General features: G+C 48.0%; 1 protein-coding gene across 1 annotated transcript in view; it reads left to right on the top strand.

Annotated features, from left to right (window-relative positions):
* The window catches only part of LOC127689649 (uncharacterized), a 31,629-nt gene extending 5,386 nt beyond the window's left edge, over window positions 1–26,243 (top strand). Inside the window, exons 3-9 of the mRNA XM_052189322.1 lie at window positions 2,913–3,061; window positions 4,713–4,853; window positions 6,247–6,392; window positions 12,826–12,921; window positions 20,700–20,832; window positions 23,416–23,522; window positions 25,756–26,243. Coding sequence (XP_052045282.1) covers window positions 2,913–3,061; window positions 4,713–4,853; window positions 6,247–6,392; window positions 12,826–12,921; window positions 20,700–20,832; window positions 23,416–23,522; window positions 25,756–26,243 — 1,260 coding nt within the window. The remainder of the gene's footprint in view (window positions 1–2,912; window positions 3,062–4,712; window positions 4,854–6,246; window positions 6,393–12,825; window positions 12,922–20,699; window positions 20,833–23,415; window positions 23,523–25,755) is intronic.
* The last annotated feature ends 347 nt before the right edge of the window (window positions 26,244–26,590 follow it).

Genomic DNA, 26,590 nt, shown 5'->3' on the forward strand with positions numbered 1-26,590 from the left:
CGATGATGCTATGCAGTGAGAGGACCTGGAGGACCCAGCGGCCACCGTGGTTTCCCCAGAGGATTCAGCAGAGGTCTTAGGGCCCGCAGTTGTGGTCATGGTCGTGGTCCAGGCCCTGGCTGTGGTTGAGGCTCAGGGCTAGTGGAGGTAAAACGGAAGAGAAAGAGTGGATTCCGGTCACCAGGCTGGGCTGACTGGTTAAGGACCTGAGAATGAAGTCCTTGGGGGAGATCTACCCGTTCGCCCTGACCTTTAAGGGATCTTTGATTATTGCCACCCCGCTCCCACCCCCGCCCCGGCTCGTCCCTAAAGGATAAGGTTCTGAAGATCATGCCAGTGCAGTGGCAGAAGTCGGCTAAGCAGCGGACCAGGTTCAAGGCTTTTGCCATAATTGGGGACTACAATGGTCACGTTGGTCTTGGTGTTAAGTGCTCCAAGAAGGTAGCCACTGCCATCTGAGGGGCCATCATCTTAGCCAAGCTTTACATTGTCCCTGTGTGGAGAGCCTACTGGGAGAACAAGATTGGCAAGTCCACACTGTCATACCAGGTGACAGGACGCTGTGGCTCTGTGCTGGGGTGTCTCATCCCTGCCCCAGAGGCACGGGCATTGTCTCTGCTCCTGTGCCCAAGAAGCTCCTGAGGCTGGCCTTCAGACAGGGGCTGCCCTGCCACCCTGGGCAACTTGCCAAGGCACCTTTGATGCCATCTCCAAGACCTACAGCTACCTGACCAATGACCTCTGGGGTTCACCAAGTCTCCCTCTCAGTAATTCACTAACCACCTTGTGAAAAGCCACACCAGAGTCTCTGTTCAGAGGATCCAGGCTCCAGCTGTGGCCACCACATAAGGTGGCTTTTTACACAAGAAAAAGTGGAGTAAGTCTGAAAAAATATCAGTATCTCAGGATCGCTAGCTCAGTGGTTGAGAGCACCGGCAGTTCTTCCAGAGGACCTAGGTTCAATTCCCAGCAACCACATGGCAGCTCATAACACCAATATCTGACATCCTCATACAGACATGTATGCAGGCAAAACACCAATGCAGATAAAGTAATAAATAATTTAAAAATTATTAGAAATAAAAGACAGCACTCACTGTCTCGGGACCAGTGAGATGGTTCAGCAGGTAAAACATTAGTTGCTTAAGCTTGACCCCTGTGCTCACTGCCTAAAACCTACATAAAGGAGAGCAGGGACTGGGCATGGTGCATGCCTGTAAGAGAAAGAGGAAGTCAGGTCTTTGTGAGTTCAAGGCTAGCCTGGTCTACAAAATGAATACCAGGAATGTTATACAGAGAAACCCTCTCTTGAAAAAAAATCAGAGAGACAGACAGAGAGAGAGAGAGAGAGAGAGAGAGAGAGAGAGAGAGAGAGAAGGAATGAAAGGATGATAGAGAACTCTATCACACACACACTAATTAAGATATTTTTTTGACAAATCCAGGGCTGGCAAGATGGCTCAGTGGGGCAAAGGTGACAGCTATACAAGCCTGAGTTCCACCTCCAGAATCTATATAAAACATGAAAAGAATCAATTCCACAGTGTTATCCTCTGACCTCCATGCTATACCAAGCACACATCCCTCCCCTACAAAATAATCAATTTTATTTTTTTAAAAAAAGAATCAACATGTGCCATAGTCCGCAGAGGCTGTTGGCAGCATGGCCTGTGTAGCTGAAGCAGCCAAGTCTCATGGAGACTGAAGCCTAAACTCAAGACGTCAGCAAGGTTCATGTTTTCTCCCTGTATGTTCGCATAATCCTTGGCTTGTTACACTAGTTGTATTGAGTTGGGGCTCATCCCAAGATGTCACCATAACATAGGCACCTGACTCCATAATCCAGCTTTCTGAGCTGTAGCCCAAGCCTCCTTGAGATGTCTGGGGTTAGTAGTTCTACATATGAGTTGGGGAGCATTATTCAGTTCACAACACCTGCACACAACACCTGCACACAGCACCTACACATAATACCTGCACACAACACCTGCACACAGCACCTGCACACAGCACCTACACACAGTACCTGCACACAGCACCTGTACACAACACCTGTACACAGCACCTGCACTCAGCACCCGCACACAATACCTGCACACAACACCTGCACACAGCACCTGCACACAACACCTACACACAGCACCTGCATACAGCACCTGCACACAGCAGCTGCACAGAGCACCTGCACACAGCACCTGCACTCAGCACCTGCACACAGTGCCTGCACTCAGCACCTGCATACAACACCTGCACACAGTGCCTGCACTCAGCACCTGCACTCAGCACCTGCACACAACACCTGCATACAGCACCTGCACACAGCAGCTGCACAGAGCACCTGTACACAACACCTGCACTCAGCACCTGCACACAGCACCTGCACTTAGCACCTGCATACAACACTTGTACAGAGCACCTGCACAGAGAACCTGCACACAACACCTGCACACAACACCTGCACACAGCACCTGCACAGAGCACCTGTAGTACATCTTATCACAGGGCTTCCTGGCTCTCATGATTCTTCAATGAGTCATTGTTTAAAAAAAAAAAAAGAAAAGAAAGAAAGAAAAGAAAACTCAGCCAGGCGGTGGTGGCGCACGCCTGTAATCCCAGCACTCTGGGAGGCAGAGGCAAGCGGATTTCTGAGTTCGAGGCCAGCCTGGTCTACAGAGTGAGTTCCAGGACAGCCAGGGCTATACAAAGAAACCCTGTATCGAAAAAACCAAATCCAAAAAAACAAAAAAACAAAAAACAAACAAACAAAAAACACTTTTATTTTCATGCTATGTGTCCTTGTAGAAAATCATCTTGGCAGCAAAAATGTTGAGACCCCTGATAAGCTTGACTTGGGAATGTACGAGAACTCAGAGCGCACTGGTAGTCCTGAAGGAAGTTTCTTAATCTTCTAGGCTTTGTTCCTGGAGCAGAAGGGGCACACCACTTGCCCAGTGACTACGCTGGAAATCATTGATTGCAAGATGGATCTGTGGTCTCTGGGGCGGCTTGGGAAAGCTCTACAGTTCAGCAGTTTGCACTTCCTGGTCCTAGACTACTGCAGGTAAGGTGGAACTCTGCAGGCTGGTCCTTAGCCCTCAGGTAAGGTGGAACTCTTCAGACTGGGCCTTAGCAGGTGACAGCCAGAGGAGGGAGGGGGAGGGGAAGACCACACCCAGGTTCTCTGTGCCTCTAGCCTTCCTCCTGTGGCCAAGTAAATGTTATGTGTTCCCATTTGTCCTCTCAACAAATGTTTGTTGAAGCTGAGTGTCTTAGGGGTTCTAGTGCTGTAACACTGTGTCTTGCATAAATTCACTGTACTGCTGGCTGTATGTCAGCTTGATACAAGTTAGAGTCAACAGAGAAAAGGAGCCTCAAGTGAGAAAATTCCTCCATAAAATTCATCTGTAGGAGCTGGGGGGTAGGTAGTTTTGTTTTTTTTTTTTAAATAAATTTTGAAAAATTGTAAATGAGTTAAACTGGTTAGTTTTGTGTGTCAACTTGACACAGGTTGGAGTTCATCACAGAGGGAAGAGATTCAGTTGGGGAAGTGCCTAACTAGCTTAGCTCCCTAAATTCCAGTTCTCTGACAGTATGGGTGACCTGTCCTATCCAAGGGCTGTAGACCGCGCTTGTGACTCACTTTGCAAACTAAATATTATGCATTGAGGGGGCCCAGTAATAATAGGAGGGTTGAGAGGCTGGACTTACAGAGTCCTGCGACAGCTGGGGCTTCCTAGACTCCACCCACCACAACCAGTTACGTCATCACGTCCGCATCATCATGCCCATCTCTGTTCTACCTCCGTGTTCTGTGCCTGTTCTCCATTGAAAGGATGTTTCAAACCATCCTTTGCTGTCATTGCTTTGGAATTTGACTTCAGAACTCCTTCTCTCCTTACCAGATTCCCTTCTCTCCAGGGTCATCTCTGCAGTATCCATCAGTCAGACCTGGCCCTAGAAACTCAAACTGGGATTAATAGAAACAGTTCTAGGAGGCCTGGGCAAGACTTTGCGGCCGTTGTTGGGAGCACAGCACAAAGGTTCCTTGTGCCCACAGTTCTCCAGAAAGACCAGGAATGTTAAACACACAGGATTGTCTTTCCAGTATGAAAGTTGTAAAACATGTTCTTCCAACCAGAAAGCTGGGAATTGGAGGTGATTAACAACCTGAGATCTGTGTTAGCTGTAGGGTCAGGCCATACCAAACTCCTACAATCAGGACCGAAGGTAGCTACTAATTTAAATAACCCTTACAGCCAGGGTCTCCCCAGTCTCCCACAACCCCTAATAATTGAATGACTTTACATGATCCTAATAGCCAAAGACTCCCCCAAGCTCCCACAACCAGACCAGAGGTAGCTAACAGCCCAGATGACCGCTGCTATCCCTAGACCCTTAAGCTAGCACAGGTAGCCTATCTGCAGAACCCATCTTCTTGGAAGAAATGACATGTACCCTGAGTTGAGTTTCGATGTAATTGTGCTCTCTTATGCACTGGGAACTGTCTTACACCACAAAACTTTTTTTCCCCAAAATTACACTGCATTTGAATGTGTTAGAAACAAGCTGCTTGCCATCAGACTTCCTGAAGTTTTGATCCAAGGTGACAGCCTCAGTCTTCACAGTTTGTTTACCTGCCATGACCACTGGCAGGCTCCCCCTCAGCCAGTGACATAGTTCAAAGCCATGGGGCTTTTGTTCTGTCATTTCAGGTTTGGAAATGAAGAACTTGAGAGTATCTTCTCAGGCCTGGAGAGCAACCAACGGCTCCAGGGCCTCAGTATGCGCTACTGTGGGCTGGGGCCGCAGAGTGGGCAGAGGCTGGGCTCTGTCATCAGCCGCAGTGCCATTTGGTGAGCTGCCCCTCCCCCACCCCCTGCTCACCTTGTCTCTGTTTTGATTCATTGCACGATGCATCCTGGTGGCTATTTTTTTTTTTTTTTTGGTTTTTTTTTTTTTTGGATTTGGTTTTTTCGAGACAGGGTTTCTCTGTATAGCCTTGGCTGTCCTAGAACTCACTCTGTAGACCAGGCTGGCCTCGAACTCAGAAATCCACCTGCCTCTGCCTCCCAGAGTGCTGGGATTACAGGCATGCACCACCACAGCCCAGCCTATTTTTTATTTTTTCCTTCCCTCCCTCTTTTCTCTTCCTCCCTCTCTCTCTTCTTCCTTTCCTTCCTCTTCTCTTTCTCTTCTTTTTTGCTGAGTGTGTATGTCCGTACAGATGCGCATGCTTGCAGGTGGAGGTCAGAGGTCAACTCCATCAGCTGCCATTCCTCAAGTGCTCTTACCTTGTTCTTGAACCAGGGTCTCTCACGGGCTTGAAGTTCACCCAACAGGCTAGGCCGGATGCCAGAGCGCGCCAGGAATGCCCCCGTCTCTCCCCTTCTAACTCCGAGCTTAAAAGCACACACTGCTATCCTGTGCTGTTAGGGTTTTCTACATCTTATCAGAAATTTATCTCTTTTGTTTTTTTAAATTTTGTTTGCATGGTGTGTATGCATACACATAGATGACCCATGCACATTTGGAAGTCAGAAGACTGTACCAAATATATTCATCTATCACTATATTTTTTTGATGCAATGTCTCTCACTAAACAAGAAACTTACCATTTCAGTGAGACTAGCTGGTCAAGTTCCAGGGACCCACCAGTGCTGGGGTCACAGGTACTTATGGGCACGCCTGGATTTTACATGGGCACTGGGGATTTAAACTCAGTTCCTCTTGATTTTAATTTGTTTTATGTATATGAGTATACTGTAGCTGGACTGATAGTTGTGAGCCATCATGTGGTTGCTGGGGATTTGAACTCAGGACCTCTGCATGCTCTGGTCAGCACCGTTCCTCTTGATTTTATAGCAAGTGTTTTATCCACTCAGCCATCCCCACAGCCTGATGCCCAGTGTCTAACTCTAGAGATGAAACCTAGGTCCTCATCCTGTCTTGGCAAGCACTTTACTTGCTAACCTAGTTCCTCTGCCCTGATTGTTTTGTTTTTTTTCTTACCCTTAGAGAAAATGCCTTTGGTGAACTTTGAGAAGCCAGGGTGTCTGTCGAAGGCTTGGTTTGTGCTGCTGGCATAGTCAGCATTTTGTGACATGGTCTAGTGTGTGTTTGCTGTAACTATCTATTGACTGTGTCACATTATGACATTTAGGACTAGTTATGCCATATCAGATGAAGATCTCAGATTCAAAGTCGTGGCGGGCCTGACTGAGCCATGGTCTCTGCCCTCTTCCCCAGGGAGCTGCGCCTGGATGGAAATGACCTGCAGTGCTCTGGGGCATGCGCTCTCCTCAGACCTATCGCAGAATATGCAGAGACACAGGGGAAGGAGCAGCCTACCTTGGCCTCGGCACACACGGGAAGTCCTCCTCAGCTTCCCCAAGGTGAACACTGGGCACCACTCCCAGACAGCTCCTGTTGGTTCTGGAAGAAGGACTGTACTTTGTAACTAGGTGGCCTTCTTAGCACTCAGTGGAGACTAAGTGGGAAGGATAATGGGCCCCAAAGGTGTCTCTGTCCTGACCTTCAGAACCTGTGAATATGCTCATATGACAGACATCAGATCTGGAGCCTAAGATGGAGATGCTCTCTGGACTAGCCTGGTGGGTCAAGTATAATCACAAGGACCTTTCTAAAGGGTAGGCAGAGAGGAGGTGGCGGGGAGGACTCGCACAATGGCAACAGAAACGAAAGTAATCTGAGCCAGAAATGTAGGCCCAGCTAGTCTCTGAGAAAAGCAACAAACAAGCAAACAAAAACCAAGCAAACAGAACAAAAAACAAAAACAAAACCAACATTTCCCCAGAACCTGCAAAGGGCTCTAACCTCAAGATGTCTTGATCCATTTCAGACTTCCAGCTTCCAAAGCTGTAAGGCAACAATGAGGTAGCAAGTTTGTATCTCTTCCTGTTATCCTCCCTCCTCCCTCTTCCCTCCTCCTTCCTTCCTTCTCCTCCCCAACACATACCGCTGCCTCTATTCCCTTCAGTTTTATGAGATAGAGTCATGCTGGCTAGCCTGGAACTCACCATGTAGCTCAGGCTGGCCTTAAATGTTTGCTAATCTTCCTGCCTCTGCCTGTGAGTGTTGAGGCATCTTAGCCAGATTTTAAACTTCTATTCTGCTGGCACTCTGTATGGTCATCTGTCACGGCAGCGACTGGAAACCAGCATCCCAGATCAATCAGACTTATCAGCTTGGTCAAGGCAGTACAAATGGGATTAAAGAAGACTTTGTGTGTGACACACATTTCTGGGCTCTGCATGGATGGGTAGATGGCTGAAGTCATGACAGCAAAAACCCTTGAGTTTGCAGCTCTGGTCATCTATAGTCCCCAGACCTACCTCTTGGTCCAGGCTCTATGGCCCAGATCATGAAGATCTGTGATTGACAGGATTCATCACACACCTACCTTATGGGGCCAAGATTATGTGGTTCAAAGAGAGAGCACATCCTTACCCAGGTAGTAGGCAGGCAGATGCAGGGCAGACAAGCCATCTCCACTTACGGATTTCCACTTATTTAAGTGAATCCTAAGAATGCATATTTATGGGACATTTTAAGACTGACTACTTTTAATAATTGGCTGTCTGTATTGAATGGCTAATAACACAGACAGGGGTACACCTGTGTGTGACTGAATAATTTCAGGCTCTTCAGCTACAAAGTGAAGATTGCAGTCATTACCCTTGGTGTTCAGTAAGGACTGATCGGCAAGCTCTTGAAGAACATCAATCATCCTCACCAGTAGGGCAGGTTGCTTGTCTCCTAGGAGAGAGAAATCGTAGAGCACGGTGGGAAACCCAGTTGCTCTATTTGCTGGGGAAGAGAGTGGGAAGGAGGGGCTAAGGCAATGTTGGGGAGCAGAATAAGAAGGCCCTGTCACTGACAGTGTCCGTCACCTAATTAGGGACGTTCATAGGATCAGTTGCATGCAGGTCCCTTGTGGAGCCTGGTAATTCAGCCAAGGCTTTTGGTGCCCCCAATGGAGCAGGATCCTTGCTGCACTTCCCCTGCACTACTTCAGCGTCCCGTGAAGAGCCACAGTGCTAATCATGAACGCTGTGCTGTAGCTGTGGGCTCAAAGCAGCCAAGTGACCCTGTGTGGGTGGTTGCTTTTTAATATTGTAAATGTAAAAGCATGTCTTGCGGGTTTGGAGTGTGGCAGACAGGGACAGGAGTGAGAGGCGGAGAGGGTAAAGAATGGCTAGGAGGTAAGGAGGAGACATGGGGATCTCAGTTCTAGTTGTCTCGGGTAGTTTCTAGGAGAGGAAAATTACAAGTTAATATTAAAAGGTTTTAGGGGCCAGAGAGATGGCTTGGCAGTAATGGAGCCTGCTGCAGAGCCTGGGGACCTAAGTTCAAAGCACAGAGCCCACGTGGACAGAGCTCACCTGTCCAGCAGGATGTCCTTTAACCTGCACATCACACACACACACACACATACTACATACCACCCCCACATACACACACACGGACAGGGACACAGACACTAAATGTATTTTTTAAAATCCAATTTTTAAAAATGGCCATGTGAGCTAGAGAGATGGCTCAGAGGTTAAGAGTACTGAATGTCCTTCCAGAGGTCCTGAGTTCAATTCCCATAAACCACATGGCGGCTTATAACCATTGATAGTGAGATCTGGTGTCCTCTTGTGGTATGCAGGCACACATGCAGGCAGAACATGGTATATACAATCAATCAATCAATCAATCAGTCAATCAATAAATCTAAAAAAAGAAAAGAGGCGTGCATGGTGACACATACTTTTAATCCTAGTACTTAGGAGGTAGAGGCAGGCAGGGATCTGTGAGTTCAAAGCCTTCCTGGTTTACATAATGAGTTCCAGTGACATAGTGAGACCCTGTCTTTAAAAAACTACAAAAGCCGGGCGGTGGTGGCGCATGCCTGTAATCCCAGCACTTGCGAGGCAGAGGCAGGTGGTTTTCTGAGTTCGAGGCCAGCCTGGTCTCCAGAGTGAGTTCCAGAACAGCCAGGACCACACAGAGAAACCCTGTCTCGAAAAAACAAAAAACAAAAAACAAAACAACAACAAAAAAAAAACAAAAAAAAGCAAAAACAACAACAACAAAAACATTCACACACATCAACAACAAAAAGCAATTTTTACAAATCAGATAAAAATTCTTTATTTTCCCAGAGACGTAATAATTAACAATAATGATACTGATATCTGGTGTCGGAGCTGGTGGCAGATAGTGCGGTTCTGCCATCCCCAGCAGCTCAGGATGGGAAATGCAGCTCAGGCCTTGTGTTCAGGATCTCAGCAATAGCAACAAGCCCTGCACACTGGAGTGCTTTCCCAGGCTCCCCTCCTGCCCCAAGGCTCCTCACACAGCTCACCTGTCCATCTCAGCCCCTCCCCAGTCTCCTGCCTTAGCTTTCTCAGGCAGCCATAACAAAACACCATAGGCTTGCTTGCTGAACAACAACAAAACCCAACTTCTCAAAGTTCTAGAGAGTAGAAGACCAATGTCAGCCAGGGCTGGGTGTAGCTCAGCTGGTGGGGCTGCTCAGCCAGCATGCGCGGAGTCCTGGCTTCAGTCTGCAGCACCACAGAAGGTGCTGCGTGGTCAGGTGGAGCATGCCTGCCATTCTAGGACTCGGGAGAGGAGGCAGGAGGGCCAGAGGGTCCTGGTCACCCAAAGCTACATAGAGTTTGAATCTAACCTGCGCATTGTGAAGCCGCACGTGTGTGTGTGTGTGTGTGTGTGTGTGTGTGTGTCTGTCTGTCTGTCTGCCTGCCTGTCGGTCGGTCTGTCTGTCTATCTGTGTGTGCAAGCACGTGTGTGTGTGTGGGGGGGGGGTAGGGCTTGCCTAGCATCGGTGAGGCCTTAGGTTCTAATCCCAGTACTGAGGTGGGAAAGGAGGAATAAAACTTGACGCAAGAGTTTGGTGACAGGAGCTTGGTGACAGCTTGCGTTTGCAGTGGGTTCCATGAATGCTCCTGGGCAGCAGAATGCTCAGACTTTGGACTTGACCCACTCGAGGGAGTGGGAGAACAGATGACATTTTTTTTCCTGGTGTATTTACCACATTTCAAGAAATCTCTACCTTTGGAAAAATCTTGAAGTTCTAATGAAAATTAAAAATATTAACTTTAAAATGTACCTGACAGTGTAATAAGCTTTTAGTAGTCACACAGGCAATCATGTGTGTGTATGTGTGTGTGTGTGTGTGTGTGTGTGTGTGTGTGTCTAGTGTGGTGTGTATGTCTATGTGTGGGTGTGCATGCATGTGCATGTGTGTTTGTCGGTGTGTAGGTGGGGGTGCATGGGGGGGTGCATGTGTGTTTGTGTGTGTGTGTGTATGTGTGTGTGTGTGTGTGTGTGCACATGCAAATGCTGAGGCTGGACCCCAGGCAGGGCTGGGCACTTGCTGACCGAGTGCTCTCCAGCCCAGCAAAACTGTTTAGAGCTTGCTTCTCCATGAGCCCTCAGCACTTAGTCCTCTTCTGTCCTGTGAGCTACTCACTCCCAGGCCCCAGTGACCACGTTGTCCTGCCAGGCTCGGACTCAGGCACCCCATTGCTGATCACCAGAAGGCCCAACCACCAACAGGCCTGTTCTCTTAGGAGTTACAACATGTAAACACGGTCTTAATAACCGTGCACCTTTCTTTCTTCATGTGTTCACGTACGAGCCCCAATATGTTCCCAGGAGTCCCAGATGCTTGGGGTGCATTAGCGCACTAAATGAAGAGCTTCTGGGGGTGGGGGCGCATTTATCTCCAAGCCTAATGACGCAGGTCAATCCCCAGGATCCACATGGTGGGAGGAAAGAACCAAATGCCAAAAGTTTTCCTCTGACTAAATTTAACATGTACATACCTACACACATACATGCACTCCATACCTAACTAATAAGTGATAATAAATAAGCAAATAAATAAATAAGAAAAACAAACACTCTCCCCTTGAAGGGGGAGTCTGGGAACACTATATGCTTGTCCACAGTTATGCATGTATATAGATGGTGTCATTTCTGAAAGATAAAATAAATATGTATATTCTATATTTTGATAGCAAGAGACAATTGGGGGCTGGGGACATGGCTCAGTGAGTAACACGCTTCTCTGCGAGCAAATACCAGAACCTGAGTTTGGATCCTGAACACTCTCATGTAGACAGTGAGCATGGCACAATGTAGCCCCGTGGTTATAATAACCATGGTGGTTATAATAGTCCCGTGGTTGTGGGGGTGAAGCAGTTTGGGGCCCAGGGCTTTCTGGCTAGCCAGTCTAGTTGGAACTGCAAGACACAGGTTCAGTGAGAAATCCTATCTCAAGTAGACAGCCAGGGCCGACTTCTGCCTCAACAAGTAGACACAAAGCTGAGTGCATCTGTGTGTGTATATGTATGTGTATATATATATATATATACAGAGAGAGAGAGAGAGAGAGAAACAGAGACAGAGAGGCAGAGACAGAGGGACAGAGAGACAAAGATAGATAGATAGATAGATAGATAGATAGATAGATAGATAGATAGATGTAGGTAGACAGACAGACAGACAGACAATGTTTTTTAAAGTAACAATTGATGGGAAACAAGAAAAGGAGTGTGGTATGGGGTGTGGAGTCTGAGAAGGAAGATGGGATAGGATTTTAAATAGAGAACCGAGGTCTTGCTGGCCGCCTTTGAGTGTAAGGGGAAAGTGCATGGTGTGTGTTGCACGTATGTGAGCACGCAGTTGTGCGTGCCCGTGTCTGATCACGCAGTGACTGGAGGAGGATGTGCAGGTCCCTTCCTCTACTCTTCTCCGCCTCACTCCCTGGAGAAAGGGCCTCTCAAGGAAAGAGGCCTAGGTAACAGCCAAGGCCTAGAGTCTTTGTAGCAGGGGCAGCAGGCCCTATGTACACCACAGCGGCAGAAGGTGAAGGGACCTGGAGCTCAGAACACACAGGGAAGAGTGGGACAGAGACCGGGTGTCATGCAAACTAAGGACAGAGACATTCTGGGGAGCTGCTCTCCTAAGCAAGAGCCAGGTTCCCAAGTGGGACTGGGGTGAGAGTGGAAACGGAGCAGGGGGGAGGGGTGGATCCTGCATTGCATCAGTCCAATTGCATGCTGGGTACAGGGAATGGAAAAGAAGGGCCTGGCATGGCTCTAAAGTGATTCCGTGGATGATGATGGGGATTTAACCAAGGCTTCACGCATGCAAGGCAAGCTAGCTACAGGCTGAGCCACGTCCCTAGTCCAAGATCAAAACCTTCTGTTGGTTGGTTTGGGTTTTTGTTTTTTGGGGGGAAGGGTGGTGGTTGGTTGGTTGGTTGGTTTTTTGGTTTTTGGTTTTTGGTTTTTCAAGACAAGGTTTCTCCATGTAGCCCTGGAAGTCCTGGAACACACTCTGTAGACCAGGCTGGGCTTGAACTCAGAAATCCACTTGCCTCTGCCTCCCAAGTGCTGGGATTAAAGGCGTGAGCCACCACCGCCCGGCTCCCTACACAGCTTTTACTGTGTAGCAGCAAAGTGTATTCCTCCACTTTGTTCTTGGTAACCCCAGGAACATGGAACTCTGGTAACAGGAAGCAGCTGTGGCCTGAGGGAGCCAACAACCCCTGCAGGACAACTTAGACCCCCCTTGGCCCTGCTTGGTGGCAAGTGAACCTCTAGTCTTGCAGCAGAGAAATACAAACCATAGAACTGAAGAGATTCTGACGGTATTCAGCTAATTCCCTCCCAAGAGAAATGCCCTTGCCCGAAGTATCCATAAAATGAAGGCAGCCCATCTCCAGTACCAAAGGATGCCAAAACCCATTTGCTTGACTCTGACTCTGCACTTTTTTTTAACCAGTGTGCCGGGGAGCAAGCTCAACTTTGAGTCAGATTGTGAAATCTTCCGAAGCTTTAACAGCGAGAAGGACCTCACAGAAGAAGAGCGGAAAAGGAGGTATTTTGGCTGTGGTGTCCATGATGCCTTCCCCTCTTCACCCTCGACTCCACTCCCTGTGTGTCTCCAGTGCATAGTTATCCCAAACAAAGGCTTAAAACCAATGTCGCGTGACCTTACGCAAACCACCCATGAAGAGTTCCACCTTGTCTGCCAGAGAAATCCATCATGGGCACTTTCCACATTCCAGGAAAGCAAGGTTTGGAACATTTCTTCCAGGAGCTGCCAGTGAGAGTCTGAGAAACCCTCAGAATTCGGGTTACTCGGATTTAGAAGCAGGGTGACCGTGAATGGGACTTTAAGAAACCCCAACTCAAGAGAGAGATGAGGAGGGGCAGAAAGAGACAGGGAGGTGGAAGAGGAGGAAGTAGAGAGAGACAGAAAGAGATAGTGAACTCCCAGGAGGCTTTATTACCACAGCAGCCTCCAGGCACTACAGTGTCCTGCAGCCCCAGACCCTGCCCCTGGCAGCCGTGCCCTGCCTGGCTCTCAGCATTCTGTTCTGCAAAGGGCGGGCCTGGCCTTACACGCTCCTCTCCAAATGCTAACCCGCTACAGTTCTAAGCACGCGGTGCAGAGGTTCTGCTGGATACGTCATGAGCACAGCCTCTGGGAAGCTCCTCACGGGACAACCTGAGTCTGTGCTACTGTGTTTTGAGCATGCTGTAGCTTGTATTGGGCATCTGTGGGGAAGACAACCAGCTGTTGAGTGGAACCTAATCCCCTCTGGCTCTTTCCTCTTCAATTTTAATCTGTTCTTGTGTGGTCTATTTGTTATGCCCTTGAATCTTCTATGACAAACAGTACATCAGAAAACTACAAACTCTTGTGGTCCAAAAGCCGCAGGAAACGGTGAAGCAGGGTGCATGCCCCTCAGCCCATCGCATGGGAGACAGAGGAGGAAGATAGGGTATTCAAGGTTATCTTAACTACAAAGCAAAATTGGAGGCAAACCTGAGACATGGGACCCTAGGGGAAGAGGGGGAAGAGAGGAGAGGGAGAAGGGGGAAGAGAGGAGAAGGAGAAGGAGAAGGGGGAAGAAGAGGGGAGGGAGAAGGGGGAAGAGAGGGGAATATAAAGCAAGAAGGCAGAGCAAGCCTTGGTGGTGTCTGCCGTGGGTACAGTTTCCCATTGAGTAGTGCTAATATAGTGGCCGTCAGGGTTTCCAAGTCCACAGAAGCAGCACATCAGAAGGGCATTCTGTTCTGGAGGTGGCACTGGAGACAAAGCTTCCAGTGAGCAAGCTGAGAAAGGACTTGGATGAGGAAGAACTTAAGTAGGAACAACGAATACCACCCAGGAGCCCACAAGCTTGGCAAAGACAAGAGGGGGCAGGAGGCTGGCCCTCCTGGAGGAATGGATAGATGGGCAGGCCAGGCCAAAGGCTTGGATTTGACTCAACAGACAAAACCATTAGACCCCTCAAGCCTGAACTCAATGGGAACAATTTTCATCATATATCCTATATATCAGATAGATAGATAGATAGATAGATAGATAGATAGATAGATAGATAGATAGATAGATAGATAGATATAGAGAAATATCCTATATATGTGAGATAACAAAGCAAACTTTAAAGGCAGGGCATGATGGCAGGGGTGGATGGGGCTATGGTAGCCCAAAGCCAGCCTGGTTTACACGTAGACTGGTACGCTAGCCAGGGCTGCATAGTTCCACATTGAACAACTGCTTCTGCCGTCATGGGTTGGGGGAGAGAATCTGGCCTTTGGTAGGACTCTACCTGTTTCAAAGTCAGGGGCTGAGATGAGCTTACTCGGGTCCCTCTCCTGGGCGAGGAGACCAGATGGTTTCCATTTGGTCCTAATTGGAAACAGCCTAAATATTTTCATGCACACCCTTTGTGGACAGAAGGGTTTTGGCCCGATGTTTGGAAAGCCATCCCCACAATACCTTCTGAGGCCAAACTCCTCTCAGAAGCCTCTCCCCTCCCCCTCCCCCCACCCCCACTTCTCTCATTTGGAGTCCTAAGAACATTTACAGTGATAACCACCCAAACGGGGCCGCTGACGTTGGGCAGCCATCTACAGCTGGATGGAGGGGCACCATATTCCGTGTGCTGCCTGCAGTTGTAGACAGGCCTGTCCCAGCCACTCTGCAATGGTGCACTGCTGAACACACAGAATCATTAAACCAGTGCTGTTCCAGGGCCCACCAGTCATCAAGGCTCCCTGCAAGCTTGGGCGCCATCCCACCGGGGCTCTGAGAAAATGCTGCCAACTTCATTTCTGTCGAGGTCCCCAGGAAAGCTAAGGCTACTGGTCCAGAGAAGTCACTCTGTAGAGAACCACCTCTGTAGACTTGAAAACGCTGCCTGCCTCCCTTGGCTTGTTTTGCTCAGTGAAGATGAGAGCAGAGCTGGGCTCCTCGATGCCTCTTCTGTGGCCTGGGACCCTCAGAACTAAAGGGCCAGGCCCCTCCTCCCGTGCTACTCAGGCTAGGCCAATGTCAGTGGATCCAGCCCTGAGATCCAAGCTCTGTGTATCACAAGAGAACAAGAGTTTAGACGTGGTTCTGCCTTCAAGCAGGTGATGCCCAGCCTCGCCACAGACAGCAGCAGAAGATGGTGAAGGTAGCTGTCACCAGTGGCCACCAGGAATGGCCTCCTGCTGATAACATGATTCTCCTGAGCTGTTCTGCTAGTCCTGCTTTATCACTTCAAAACCCCCCAAGTCCTCACAAAAGACCCAGTGGAGACCAAGAAGCATCTCACCATCTTGGCCCACTGAAGCTACACAGTGTAGCACTCCCCAGGGCTGGTTTAATTCTGGAGGATTTTGTATGTGACTTAGACCGGGGATGACGCCCAGTCCTAACACGGTCCTTCCAGGATCCCGAGTAAGACTAGCACCAAGCTAGACTGCAGCATCAAGTGGCTCAAAGGTCAAGTTCAGCTTCCCAAATAAATCATCGCTGTTTATATCATGGCCACAGCAGTTACCAGTGGCGTCAAGGAATGCAGGGCCCTGTTCAAGAGTCAAGATGTAATCTTCAAAAGCTGTGTGAGTCCAAAAACAGGAAGTTACCAGTTCCAATCCTGAAATCACTGCACTCCTGGCTTCCCCCTGGGGTGACAGCTGAACGTGGAGTGGGAACCTCTACAGGTTCCCCTCGGTGTGACGCAGCCAGTATCACCACATTTTGCCTTCTGGAGTACCATCATCAAGGTGATGGAGTTTCTGTTCACTTTAAAAAAAAAAAAAAAAACATGTGGTACACAGGAAATAGTGTGTGTTCATTGTAAATGGGAAGAGGTTATATTTACACAAATTTTTTTAAAAAAATCTACCATAAGGAATAGCTCCAGGGTCTACAAATAAGCACTGCAGAACTTGTGATATCGCCTGTCCTGCTGGACCTAGAGGAGACCAGATGGGGAGGGAGAGAACGAAGCTGTCTGGAGGGATGCTGGTTCTGTGAACTTTGGGATCTGGAATGCTCTGGAAAGGAAGGAGCGGCTAGAAAGAGGCCATAGTATGCAGAAGTCCTCCTGAGAAGCGGTTCAAAGGATGAGCAAGCTACATGGTCAATACCAGGGAGGGTGGCATTGGGGGTGGGGTGGGGTGGGGCGGGGGCAGGGGCGGGGGCGGGGGCAGAGGAGGCGGCTGCAGATGTGACCGAAGAGGCCATGGACCTAACCATCAAAACTGGGGGACGTCAAGCTGGGCAGTGTCACTGCTATGACAAAGCACCTGGTGGAAGCAGGTCGTGGAGGAAAGGTGTATTTTGGCTCACGGTTTCAGAGAAGTCACAGTGGAAAGCACACAGCAGCAGGAGTGTGGGACGGAGCTCCACACACAGCAGCCAGGCCAGGAAGCAGCAGAGACCACAGGCCAGAACCAGAAGTGGGAATAGCTCTCAAGGCGGCCTTCTAGGGACTTCTGACTGACAGCTAGGCTCTTCGCCCCAAAGTTTCCATAACCTCCCAAACAGCACCTCCAAATGGGAGCCATGTGTTCAAACCCATGAGCCTCTGAGCATTTCCCACAGTGGCACAGCACCATGATGGTTTGAGTGTTTGAAGCACCACTGTGTACTATGGTCCTCAACAAACAGTCACTGTAAGGGCTCCCAGCCAACCCTCACGTGAGGCAGGGAGACAGGATCATGGCCTCTCTTTTACAATGTAGTTTGGGGATGCTAAGGAGCCATGGGGCATTTTAAAGAGGGGTTTGAAACCCGGGGTTCTGTACATTTCCCTGAACCACCCCACCTCATAGACATCACAGGGCATGTGTAGGGCAGAGCCAGATTTTCTGAGACGGAGAAGAGCATTCAGTTATTGATAATGAACCTGATTATTTATTTTGTGTGTGTGTGTGTGTATGAGTATTTTGTGTGTGCCCCATTTGCATGCCTGCTGCCCACAGAAGCCAGAAAAGAATATTGGATGCCCTGGGATTGGAATTATAGACATTTATGGCCTTCTGTCTGAGTGCTGAAAATCTGGAGGAACGTCTCGTGCTCGTCACTGCTGAGCCATCTCTTCACCCCGCACCTCGCTTAGTTTTAAAGTAGTAAAAACAAGTTTGAGTAAAAATAGACTAGAGTGAGAACAGCCAAGGCAGGTCAGATATAACCAGGGGCTAAGCGTGTCCTCACCCATATTCCAAGGAATTTGTTTTCCACCCCGAGAGAGGAGCTCCGCGTTGCTTTGGTTAAAGCCCAGAGCAGGAGCGCTGACCTGAGCCGCAGCTGTCTTCCGCCCTCTTGGAGAGCTCCTGACGCTCATGAGAGGTCTACATTCCAATCTGCTCCATTTGCTGTGGGCAGAGATGATGTTTTCATTATCTTCCTGGAAGCTGGTTTTGGAGCAGTTGAGATCGTTTTTTTCCCACAGAGGGGGTGGTGGTGCAAGCTATCCCCAGTCAATCACAAGCCCAGAGGGCTCTCCTCTCCACAGGCGCACATGGACACCAAGCTGACGAGTCAAGGTGCTGAGGGGCTGACAGTGGAGGAGTTGAGCCTCTGTACAGGAATTCGGCCATATGCCCTCCTCTTGGCCCTGCTGGTCCAGGTTTTACCCACTGCTACTTTCTGGTGTGTGGAAACTGGGTGAAAGAGAAATCCACATCGTCAGGGCAACTTTCAAACTTTCAAATTTGTCAACTTTCAACTTTCAAAGGCATTTAGGTTTGTGAAAATTTTTTGTGAATAAAAAATCATATTCCATTCGCTCTCCATTCATCTTCATGAGTGGGATCAAGGTATGGCACACTAACAGTGAATAGTAAACGTTTCGATGATTTGATTGTATTTGTCAGCCTGGGGGGCATTCATTCATTCATTCATTCATCCATCCATTCATGACCAACATGTACCAGCCATGTGCCACATACACATAACATGTGTTCTAGTATATCGATGCTGTAACCCACCATGTATCTGTCATGTGCCACATACAAATAACTTATGTTCTAGTATATCGATGCTGTGACCCATCATGTATCTGTCATGTGTCACATACACATAGCATGTGTTCTAGTATATCAGTGCTGTTAATCTTGACACCTGGCCCCTGACATCATGCCCATGCTTTGTGTGCCATGACAAAATTTAGATGTTATTTATTCCAAATAAATAATAAAAGGTGGGCCAGCTTTCACTCATCATCTGGAGTAAAATCTAGTTCATCTAGCAGTCCAGCACATTCCATTTATAGCCCACGAGACCAATCAGACCTTGAGTGTGCAGGTGTGCACATGCTGGATGTGAGCACGGCTGAGGCTCGGGTCAGAGTAGAACGCTGGATGCCCCGTCCTACTGCTCTCTGCCTAGCTCCCTTGCAACAGGGTCTCTCGCTGAACCTGGAGCTATGCCAGCAGCCAGCAAGCCCCCCGAAGTCCTCCTGTGCTCTGCCACTCACAGCTTTGAGGTTACAGCCACATGAACCCAGCTTTTTACAGGGCTGCTGGGACCCAAACTCAGGTCCTCTCGTATGAACAGCAAAAGCTCTGCCAATTGAGCCACCACTCCAGCCCTCAAATTCTGTTTTGTTCTTTTGTTTGGTTTGGTTGGTTGGTTGGTTGGTTTTAGGTTTTTGGTTTTTCAAAACAAGGTTTCTTTGTGTAGCCTTGGACGTCCTGGAATTAGCTTTGTAGGACCAGGTTAGGCTAAAACTCTCAGAGGTCTACCTGCCTCTACCTCCCGAGTACTGGAATTAAAGGTATATACCACCACCACCCTGCATACATTTATTTGTTTATTTTTATGTGTTTTGTTTATATGCATGTATACCATATACATGCCTCAGGAGGTTAGAAGACAGCAGTCAAGCCTGTGGTGGTGCACGCCTTTAATTCCAGCACTTGGGAGGCCGAGGCAGAGGCAGGCAGATCTCTGAGTTCGAGGCCAGCCTGGACTACAGAGTGAGTTCCAGGACAGCCAGGGCTACACAGGGAAACCCAGTCTTGGGGGGGGGGGATGACAACCCATGGTTTAAGCCCCCATGTGTTGGGAATTGAACCTATTGTCCTCAGCAAAAACAGTAAGTGCAGCCGGGCATGGTGGCTCACTCCTGTAATCCCAGCACTTGGGAGGCAGAGGCAGGCGGATTTCTGAGTTCGAGGCCAGCCTGGTCTACAGAATGAGTTCCAGGACAGCCAGGACTACACAGAGAAACCCTGACTCAAAAAACCAAAAAAAAAAAAAAAAAAAAAAAAAAAAAAAAAAAAAAAAAAACAGTAAGTGCTCCTAACCACTGAGCCACCTCTTGAACCCTCAAATCTTGTTTTAGATTTACTTATTTATTATGTATACAGCATTCTGCCCACATATATGACCTCTTGAACCCTCAAATCTTGTTTTAGATTTACTTATTTATTATGTATACAGCATTCTGCCCACATATATGACTGCTGGCTAAAAGAGGGCACCAGATCTCATTACAGATGGTTGTGAGCCACCATATGGTTGCTGGGAATTGAACTCAGGACCTCTGGAAGAGCAGTCAGTGTCCTTAACTGCTGAGCCATCTCTCCAGCTCAAGTTCTATACTGGCTCTTCCCTGGCTTTAATTCAAGCCATTTCCCCTTCAGGCCAGCCCCATCTGAAGCAGCTCACATAACGGTGAACATGTGGAAGCCTCCGGGAGCATTGGGTGGCTTGGAGACCTGGGGTTCAGATTCCCTGGTCCCTCTGGCTGAGTGGATGAACCTGACACTAGGCAGATGTTTTCTGTACCTCTGGCCCCTTCATGATTCCTACTTTCCCCAAATTGAACCTGGGTGAGCAAAACATATGAACAAGGTCACTCCATGGCCCTGACAATGAACTTTGAAAAATCTCAGCATATTGATGAGGGTGAAACCAGAATCAGGACTCCAGACCTCGGTGATGAGACAGTGAGTCACAGTGGCAGGAGCTCCTCTCTCCTTCAGATGCTCTGTAGAGGCCAAAGCTCAAAAAATAAGGCAACTTCTCAGACCTTTACAAAGAGCAACGCCCCTTTTCAATAAAAACTATTGACTCCCCAGGGTCCGTGGTTAAGTCATTCACCAAGAAATTTCTAGAGACATCAATCTTCCTTCTCAGTTAGGTTAATGGCAACTGACTCTGAGAGGGAACTGTCTGCCGTGCAATCTGGAGTCTCCAGTTGTGAAGGCTGAAAAGGAGAGGTGCCAATGAAGGGAACCAAACATAAAGCCAGGACTTCCAAAAATCAAATACATTTTATCTCACTGATTCTATTGCAAAATAAACCTATTCACAAACCCACCATGTGCAAATACCAATATTCTGATTTTTTTTTCTTTCAGGAATCTGGAAACAAGTTAAAAGCCTGAGGAAAGCCGGACCTTGGATAGTGACACTGAGTTTGGCAGATAACGGCATAGATGGGACAGGGAAAGATGGGGAGCGACTGCCTGAGCTCACTCGAACTGTGACCTGGTAGAACCTTGAATTCACTCTTCACTCACTGGCTAAAACTGAAGTGCTGGCGTTAACCTCCCTCCCCCTCCCCGCAGCTGGTCACAGCTTTCTAGCAATTCTGCATGGCTTCTCGGCCCTGGCAGGGCACTTACCAGTCTTGATCTTGGCACTTGGGCCTCACAGAAACCCCTCGAGGAGCCTTGTATGAAAAGTCTGGCAGCTGGGCTGGAGAGGTGGGTGGTTGGTTAAGAGCACTGACTGCTCTCCCAGAGGCTGAGTTCAATTCCCAGCAACCACATGGAGACTCACAACTGTCTGTAATGGGATCTGATCTCCTCTTCTGGCAGTCAGGCTCTATATGCAAATATATACATAACACAGATTTTTTTTTTAAAAAAAGGATGTATTTATTTATCTTATGTATATGAGTACACTGTCTTCAGACACATCAGATCTCATCACCAATGACTGAGCAACCATGGGGTTGCTGGGATTTGAACTCAGGACCTTCAGAAGAGCAGTCAGTGCTCTTAACTGCTGAGCCATCTCTCGAGCCCAAAACAGATTTATTTATTTATTTATTTATTTATTTATTTATTTATTTGTAAAGGATGGCAGCTGAGGCAATACAGGGAGAAAGAATCACAAGACTCACACTCTCCTACCCCCTTGCACCCCAAAACTCAGAATAGAACCCAAAGCTGGACGCATGCCACCTGAGGAGGAAGGGATGCCTGCTCGGCTCACACTTGTGTTTGCTTGGAAAGCCACCCACCTTGGCCTCCTGATGCCACCACGTAGAACTATAATTCTCCGAAGCTTCTAGAAGACGGTGTTTCCTTATCATGCTCATTTTGATAACCTCAGGTGTCCCCCATTGATCTCTACTAAACCCGCAGCTTGAGCAGACCAAGCCTGTGGTGGGGCTTGCAAACACTGCAGGAAGTGCAGGGTGGAGAGGGCTCTGGGCTCCACGGCCTCACAGCCAGGGCCACAGCACCACAGACGGCCAAGGGGTCTGAGGCCTGAAGGCTGATGGGTAGCAATTTATTATCTCAGCCAAAAAAGATTCCCTCTCTATTCTTCTTAATCAAGAAGGATGGGAGGGCTTCCCAGTTCTTATTTCATGTGTAGGAATGTCTTACCTGCAAGTATGTCTGTGCACCATGTATGTCCTGCTATCCTTGGCGGTCAGAAGAGGGATGTTCCAGGACAGCCAGGGCTACACACAGAAACCCTGTCTTGAAAAAACCGAAGAAAAGAAGAAGGAGGAGGAGGAGGAAGAGGAGGAGGAGGAGGAAGAGGAAGAGGAGGAGGAGGAAGGAGGAGGAGGAAGGATAAGGAAGGAGGGAGGAGGAGGAGGAAGAGGAGGAGGAGGAGGAGGAGGAGGAGGAAGAAGAAGAAGAAGAAGAAGAAGAAGAAGAAGAAGAAGAAGAAGAAGAAGAAGAAGAAGAAGAAGAGAAGAAGAAAAAGAACAAGAACAAGAAGAAGAAGAAGAACAAGAAGAAGAAGAAGAAGAAGAAGAAGAAGAAGAAGAAGAAGAAGAAGAAGAAGAAGAAGAAGAAGAAGAAGCAAGTGTGCCCTCAGAAAATAACCATTCTGTCTTCATCGAAACCTCAGGGACACATAGCCCCTCTCAGGCCAGTTTTACAGATATAAAAAGTGAGGCCCACAATCACGTGGTCAAGGAAGGGGCAGAGATAACCCAAGGATAGGGAAAGAGTCCGGTCTTTGCCTCAGTGCCGCCTCTACCCAAGATGCCAGAGGCTCCTGGAAACCAGCCAACAGGACACCACCAGGATCTTCCATGCCCTGCCAAGAAATCAGGAGAATGCAGCAGCCGCCACCACACCCTGAATAGTCCTGGTCTCTGCTGACCTTAGACAACTAAGGAGAATTGAGCCCAGAGCAGTTGGGCAGGAGAAGAGGAGTGGTTTTATTTTCACAAAGCTAAATCCATTGGATTTCAAAGTCTTTATTCTCAGGCTTGCCTTTCTTAATTTTATGGGAAAATATTTGTCTGTTTATAATGTTGCCAGGTAAACCTGACACAGTGGCATACCTTAAATCCTAATACTTAGGAGGCAGAGGCAGGAGGATCTCTGTGTGTTTGAGGCTAGTCTGGCCTACAGAGCAAGTTCTGGGACAGCCTGGGCTACATAGAGAGACCCTAACAAAAAATTTAAAAAAATTAAAAATTTTAAAAAATCACCAGGTAAGAGTTGTCATTTACTTGACAGACTGAAAGTTATCAAGCCCTTGTCAATCTCTCCAATTGTTTTGACTTCTTACTGGCATATAAAGTATAAATGATTATGAAGTCTTACATGTACATAAATGCAAGATTCAGGGCCGTAAACACCTAAATTGGCTTCCCTCAGAGAAGCAAAATATTCCAAAGCAGAGAGGTTCACCCAGGACGAGCCGGGCTCAGCTCAGCTCCAATCTCAAGTGAGGTCGGTCATCAACTTGGGAAAGCGAGGCAGGGATGGGGAGCCCCAAAATCGAGGTAATTCCCTGAAATTGGGGTTGCCTTCCTTTGAGGGGCCGTGAGCCAGGCAGGGCTCAGAGCCATTTTGCCTTGTCCTTTCCTCTCTGCAGCCTGATCAAGCACTCGGCTCACTTGAGGGAGATGGACCTTGGGAACAATGTCCTGGGGGAGACGGCTGCAGCAGACATCCTGGAAGCACTGAGAGCCAGGAAGATGGGTGAGGCCCCATCCCCTCCTCCCCAGCCCAGAACTAGTCACAAGGGTCTCAGTGATTTTGTCTGTTGGTGTTTAATCTGTGCAGTTGTCACAGGCTAGCCACCATTGTGTCGACATGCTGAGACTCGTACAGAGCTCAGGAATGTTTGCAATGCTGTGTGTCCCCTCGGATTCTTTGAGTAATGATTTGTCTAGGCAGTATCTAAGTAATCTGCTCACAGCTTCTGAAGTAGCTGGGCTTACAGCATGCCTCCCAGCCGGCTGGGTTTTTGTTTGTTTGTTTGTTTGTTTTGTTTTGTTTTAACGAATTTTTCTCTGTTGTTTTTGTTTTTTTCTCTTTCCTGTCTTATTCTTCAAGAAAGTTTTCTCCTGTTCTCTAGCCTCCTCTCAACCCAAAGTACAGAAATCAACTGTAAAACAGAAGCAAGGACCATCATAAGACCACAGTTGAGCCTGGCACTGGAGACTGAGCCTTTCAAGTCTGAGGCCATCCCAGGCTATCTAAGGATACCATGAAAAGAGGGGGGAGGGGCAGAGGGGGAAGGGAGGAGAGGGAGAGCAAAGGGAAGGAGGGAGGGAGGGAGGGGAGGAGGGAGGGGAGGAGGGAGAGCATGAACCAGGATCACAGTGAACTTCTAAATCACTGAAGAGAGGTCTGGCTCTAGCTGGCAGGCAGTGCTAAGTGTCTCGTGGCCATGTAATCCTCTGACAAGGACAGAAGGGAGGACAATTAACTAACAGTGACCAGCCCTAGCCTCTCCTTTAGTATGCATGGCCAGAACTGGTGACAGCTGTTCTTGCTGCTTTCCCAGGGGAGAGCAAGAAATGTCATTTTCAATGCAGCACGATGTAAGACATGGACAGATTTTAAAGTGAAATTTGGTGTTGAGAGGGAGGAGGACTCTGTTTCGGGTTGGGTTGAGTGGGGGAGAGTTCAGCAGCGGCAGCCGCCTGTTTCCAGCATTTCCTCAGTAAAAAGGTCAGAGGTCGCATTTTTCCTTCGCTGGCAGTGTTGTAAAAGAGGATCACAGAAGATTGTGGGATTGTGGTCCACTGTGCTGCTCCATTGCAAACTGAAGCCATGCATCTTTAATGACCAATTAAATTGATTTTTTTTCAATTATCCTTGTCTTTTAGAGGAACAGAACACCCACTTCTTGTTCCATTAGAGCTGGGCTGAGGTTAGGCAGGATTATTCTGTTAAACCTGACTTTCAGTGCGATAAGCGCTTTGATTCTCCTGGTGCCGAAGCCACCCCTTAATTCTACCTGGCAGTAAAAACCCATTCTTGGGCTGCAGGCAATCTCCGCAGCATTATTACGGGGACCGTAAGGACAGGCAGCCTCTGGTGACTTGACGGAAAATGATTTTCCCTCAGTGCCTCTCTAGAATGGAAAACGTCTTACATGCTTAGTAAATGTCTCAATTTACATAAATGAGAGGCTAATTGTGGCGTGCACACCTGAAAATGAAAGTACTCATTTAAACAGCATTAAACAGCAATCTGCGGCTCAGGAAATCAGCTTTTTTTTTTTTTTTGAAACTTAGTCTAAGTGTGTGTCGTAAGCAGCCTTAGTGCATTTATGTCATGAGCTGGAATCATTATGGGCTGTTTCTGACGGAGCGCTTTAATTAGGTTATTAGTTTGAACACAGTGAAGAGTCTTCAAAAAAAGGGTTAGCTGCTTCGATTTCACAAGGTGACTCACTTGGCCTTCAGCCCTAAAGGCAACATTTTAAACCTTAAAAGACAGTGGAGACATCTCTGACCATAAAAAATAATGTTCTTCCAGTGTTTTCTTGGTTCCTACCATTCATTTGCAAGCCAACTATTTCTAATCCTCCTTTCATGAAATCGACTAATTTACTTACACGTAAGGAGCAAGATGGTTCACCTATGCCTTCATCTCTCCCTCCTCTTCTCCTCCTCTTCCTCTGGTTATGGTTTTGTTGTTGTTGTTGTTGTTGTTGTTTTTGTTTTTTGGGTTTTTTTTTTTTTTTTGACACAGGATCTCTGTGGCCCAGGGTGACCTTGAGCTGGCTATATATGTTTATATGTAGCTGAGGCTGGTCCTCCTGCCTCAGCCCCTGGAGTCCAAGGATTGCAGATGAGTACCACCATGCCCGGCTTTAACAGGCGTGAGCCCACTCTAATGATGGAATTCGGGCCGTCCGAGCACCCCTGCCCAGAACAGATAGCTGTTCTGCTCATTTTTGCCTGTTCTCTCCGCTCAGGTAAACTACCACCCTTAAAAGTTACAGTCACTCCCCGGATCTCTTCGGACACCTTCAGATCTATCTGGAAACTTAGCAAGAAATCTAAAAGGACCCGTAAAAAGAAGAAAAAGGTAAATTCTTCAATATCTGTGCAGTTGGGTAGCAGCCAGCAGGGGGCGCGAGATGAAACGTGGGCCTCAGTGGAATCCATGAGCCTTCAACCCCAGAGTTTGGGTCCAGGCCATCCTCCCCTAAACCACTGTCAAATGGACGATGGCTGTCTCAAGAGAGAAGCGGTAAGACAACGACGTAATCTCTCAAAGATTAGTGAAAACTGCTTCGGCTTCATCGCCTCTTCCCTGCTAAATCTAAATCCGTGTTGCCGCAGGCCTGCTGTGGCTCTGCCAGGAGCCTCGCCTCTGCCCCTAGGTGCCTGCGCTGCCTCCTGGGACATGATGATTCACGCACTCATTCTCCACTGTGTAAAACTGAACTTTCTTTTTTAATGGGACAAATATTTAATGGCACAGTTACAAAGTGAGTTGGTTATAAGTAATAGGTAGAGGACGACTTTTGAGACAAAAAAAAAAAAATTAAAAGGTGTACACATGCATTTAAAAACCTAGACTGGGCTGGAGAGATGGCTCAGTGGTTAAGAGCACTGACTGCTCTTCCGACGGTCCTGAGTTCAAATCCCAGCAACCACATGGTGGCTCACAACCATCCATAATGAGATCTGACTCCTTCTTCTGGAGTATCTGAAGACAGCTACATCATACTTATATATAATAAATAAATAAAGCTTTAAAAACCTAGACTGCTGTACTGCTGTACACCAAAACATCAGCACAGT

Source organism: Apodemus sylvaticus, chromosome 7 (assembly GCF_947179515.1).
Source record: "Apodemus sylvaticus chromosome 7, mApoSyl1.1, whole genome shotgun sequence".
NCBI lineage: Eukaryota > Metazoa > Chordata > Mammalia > Rodentia > Muridae > Apodemus > Apodemus sylvaticus.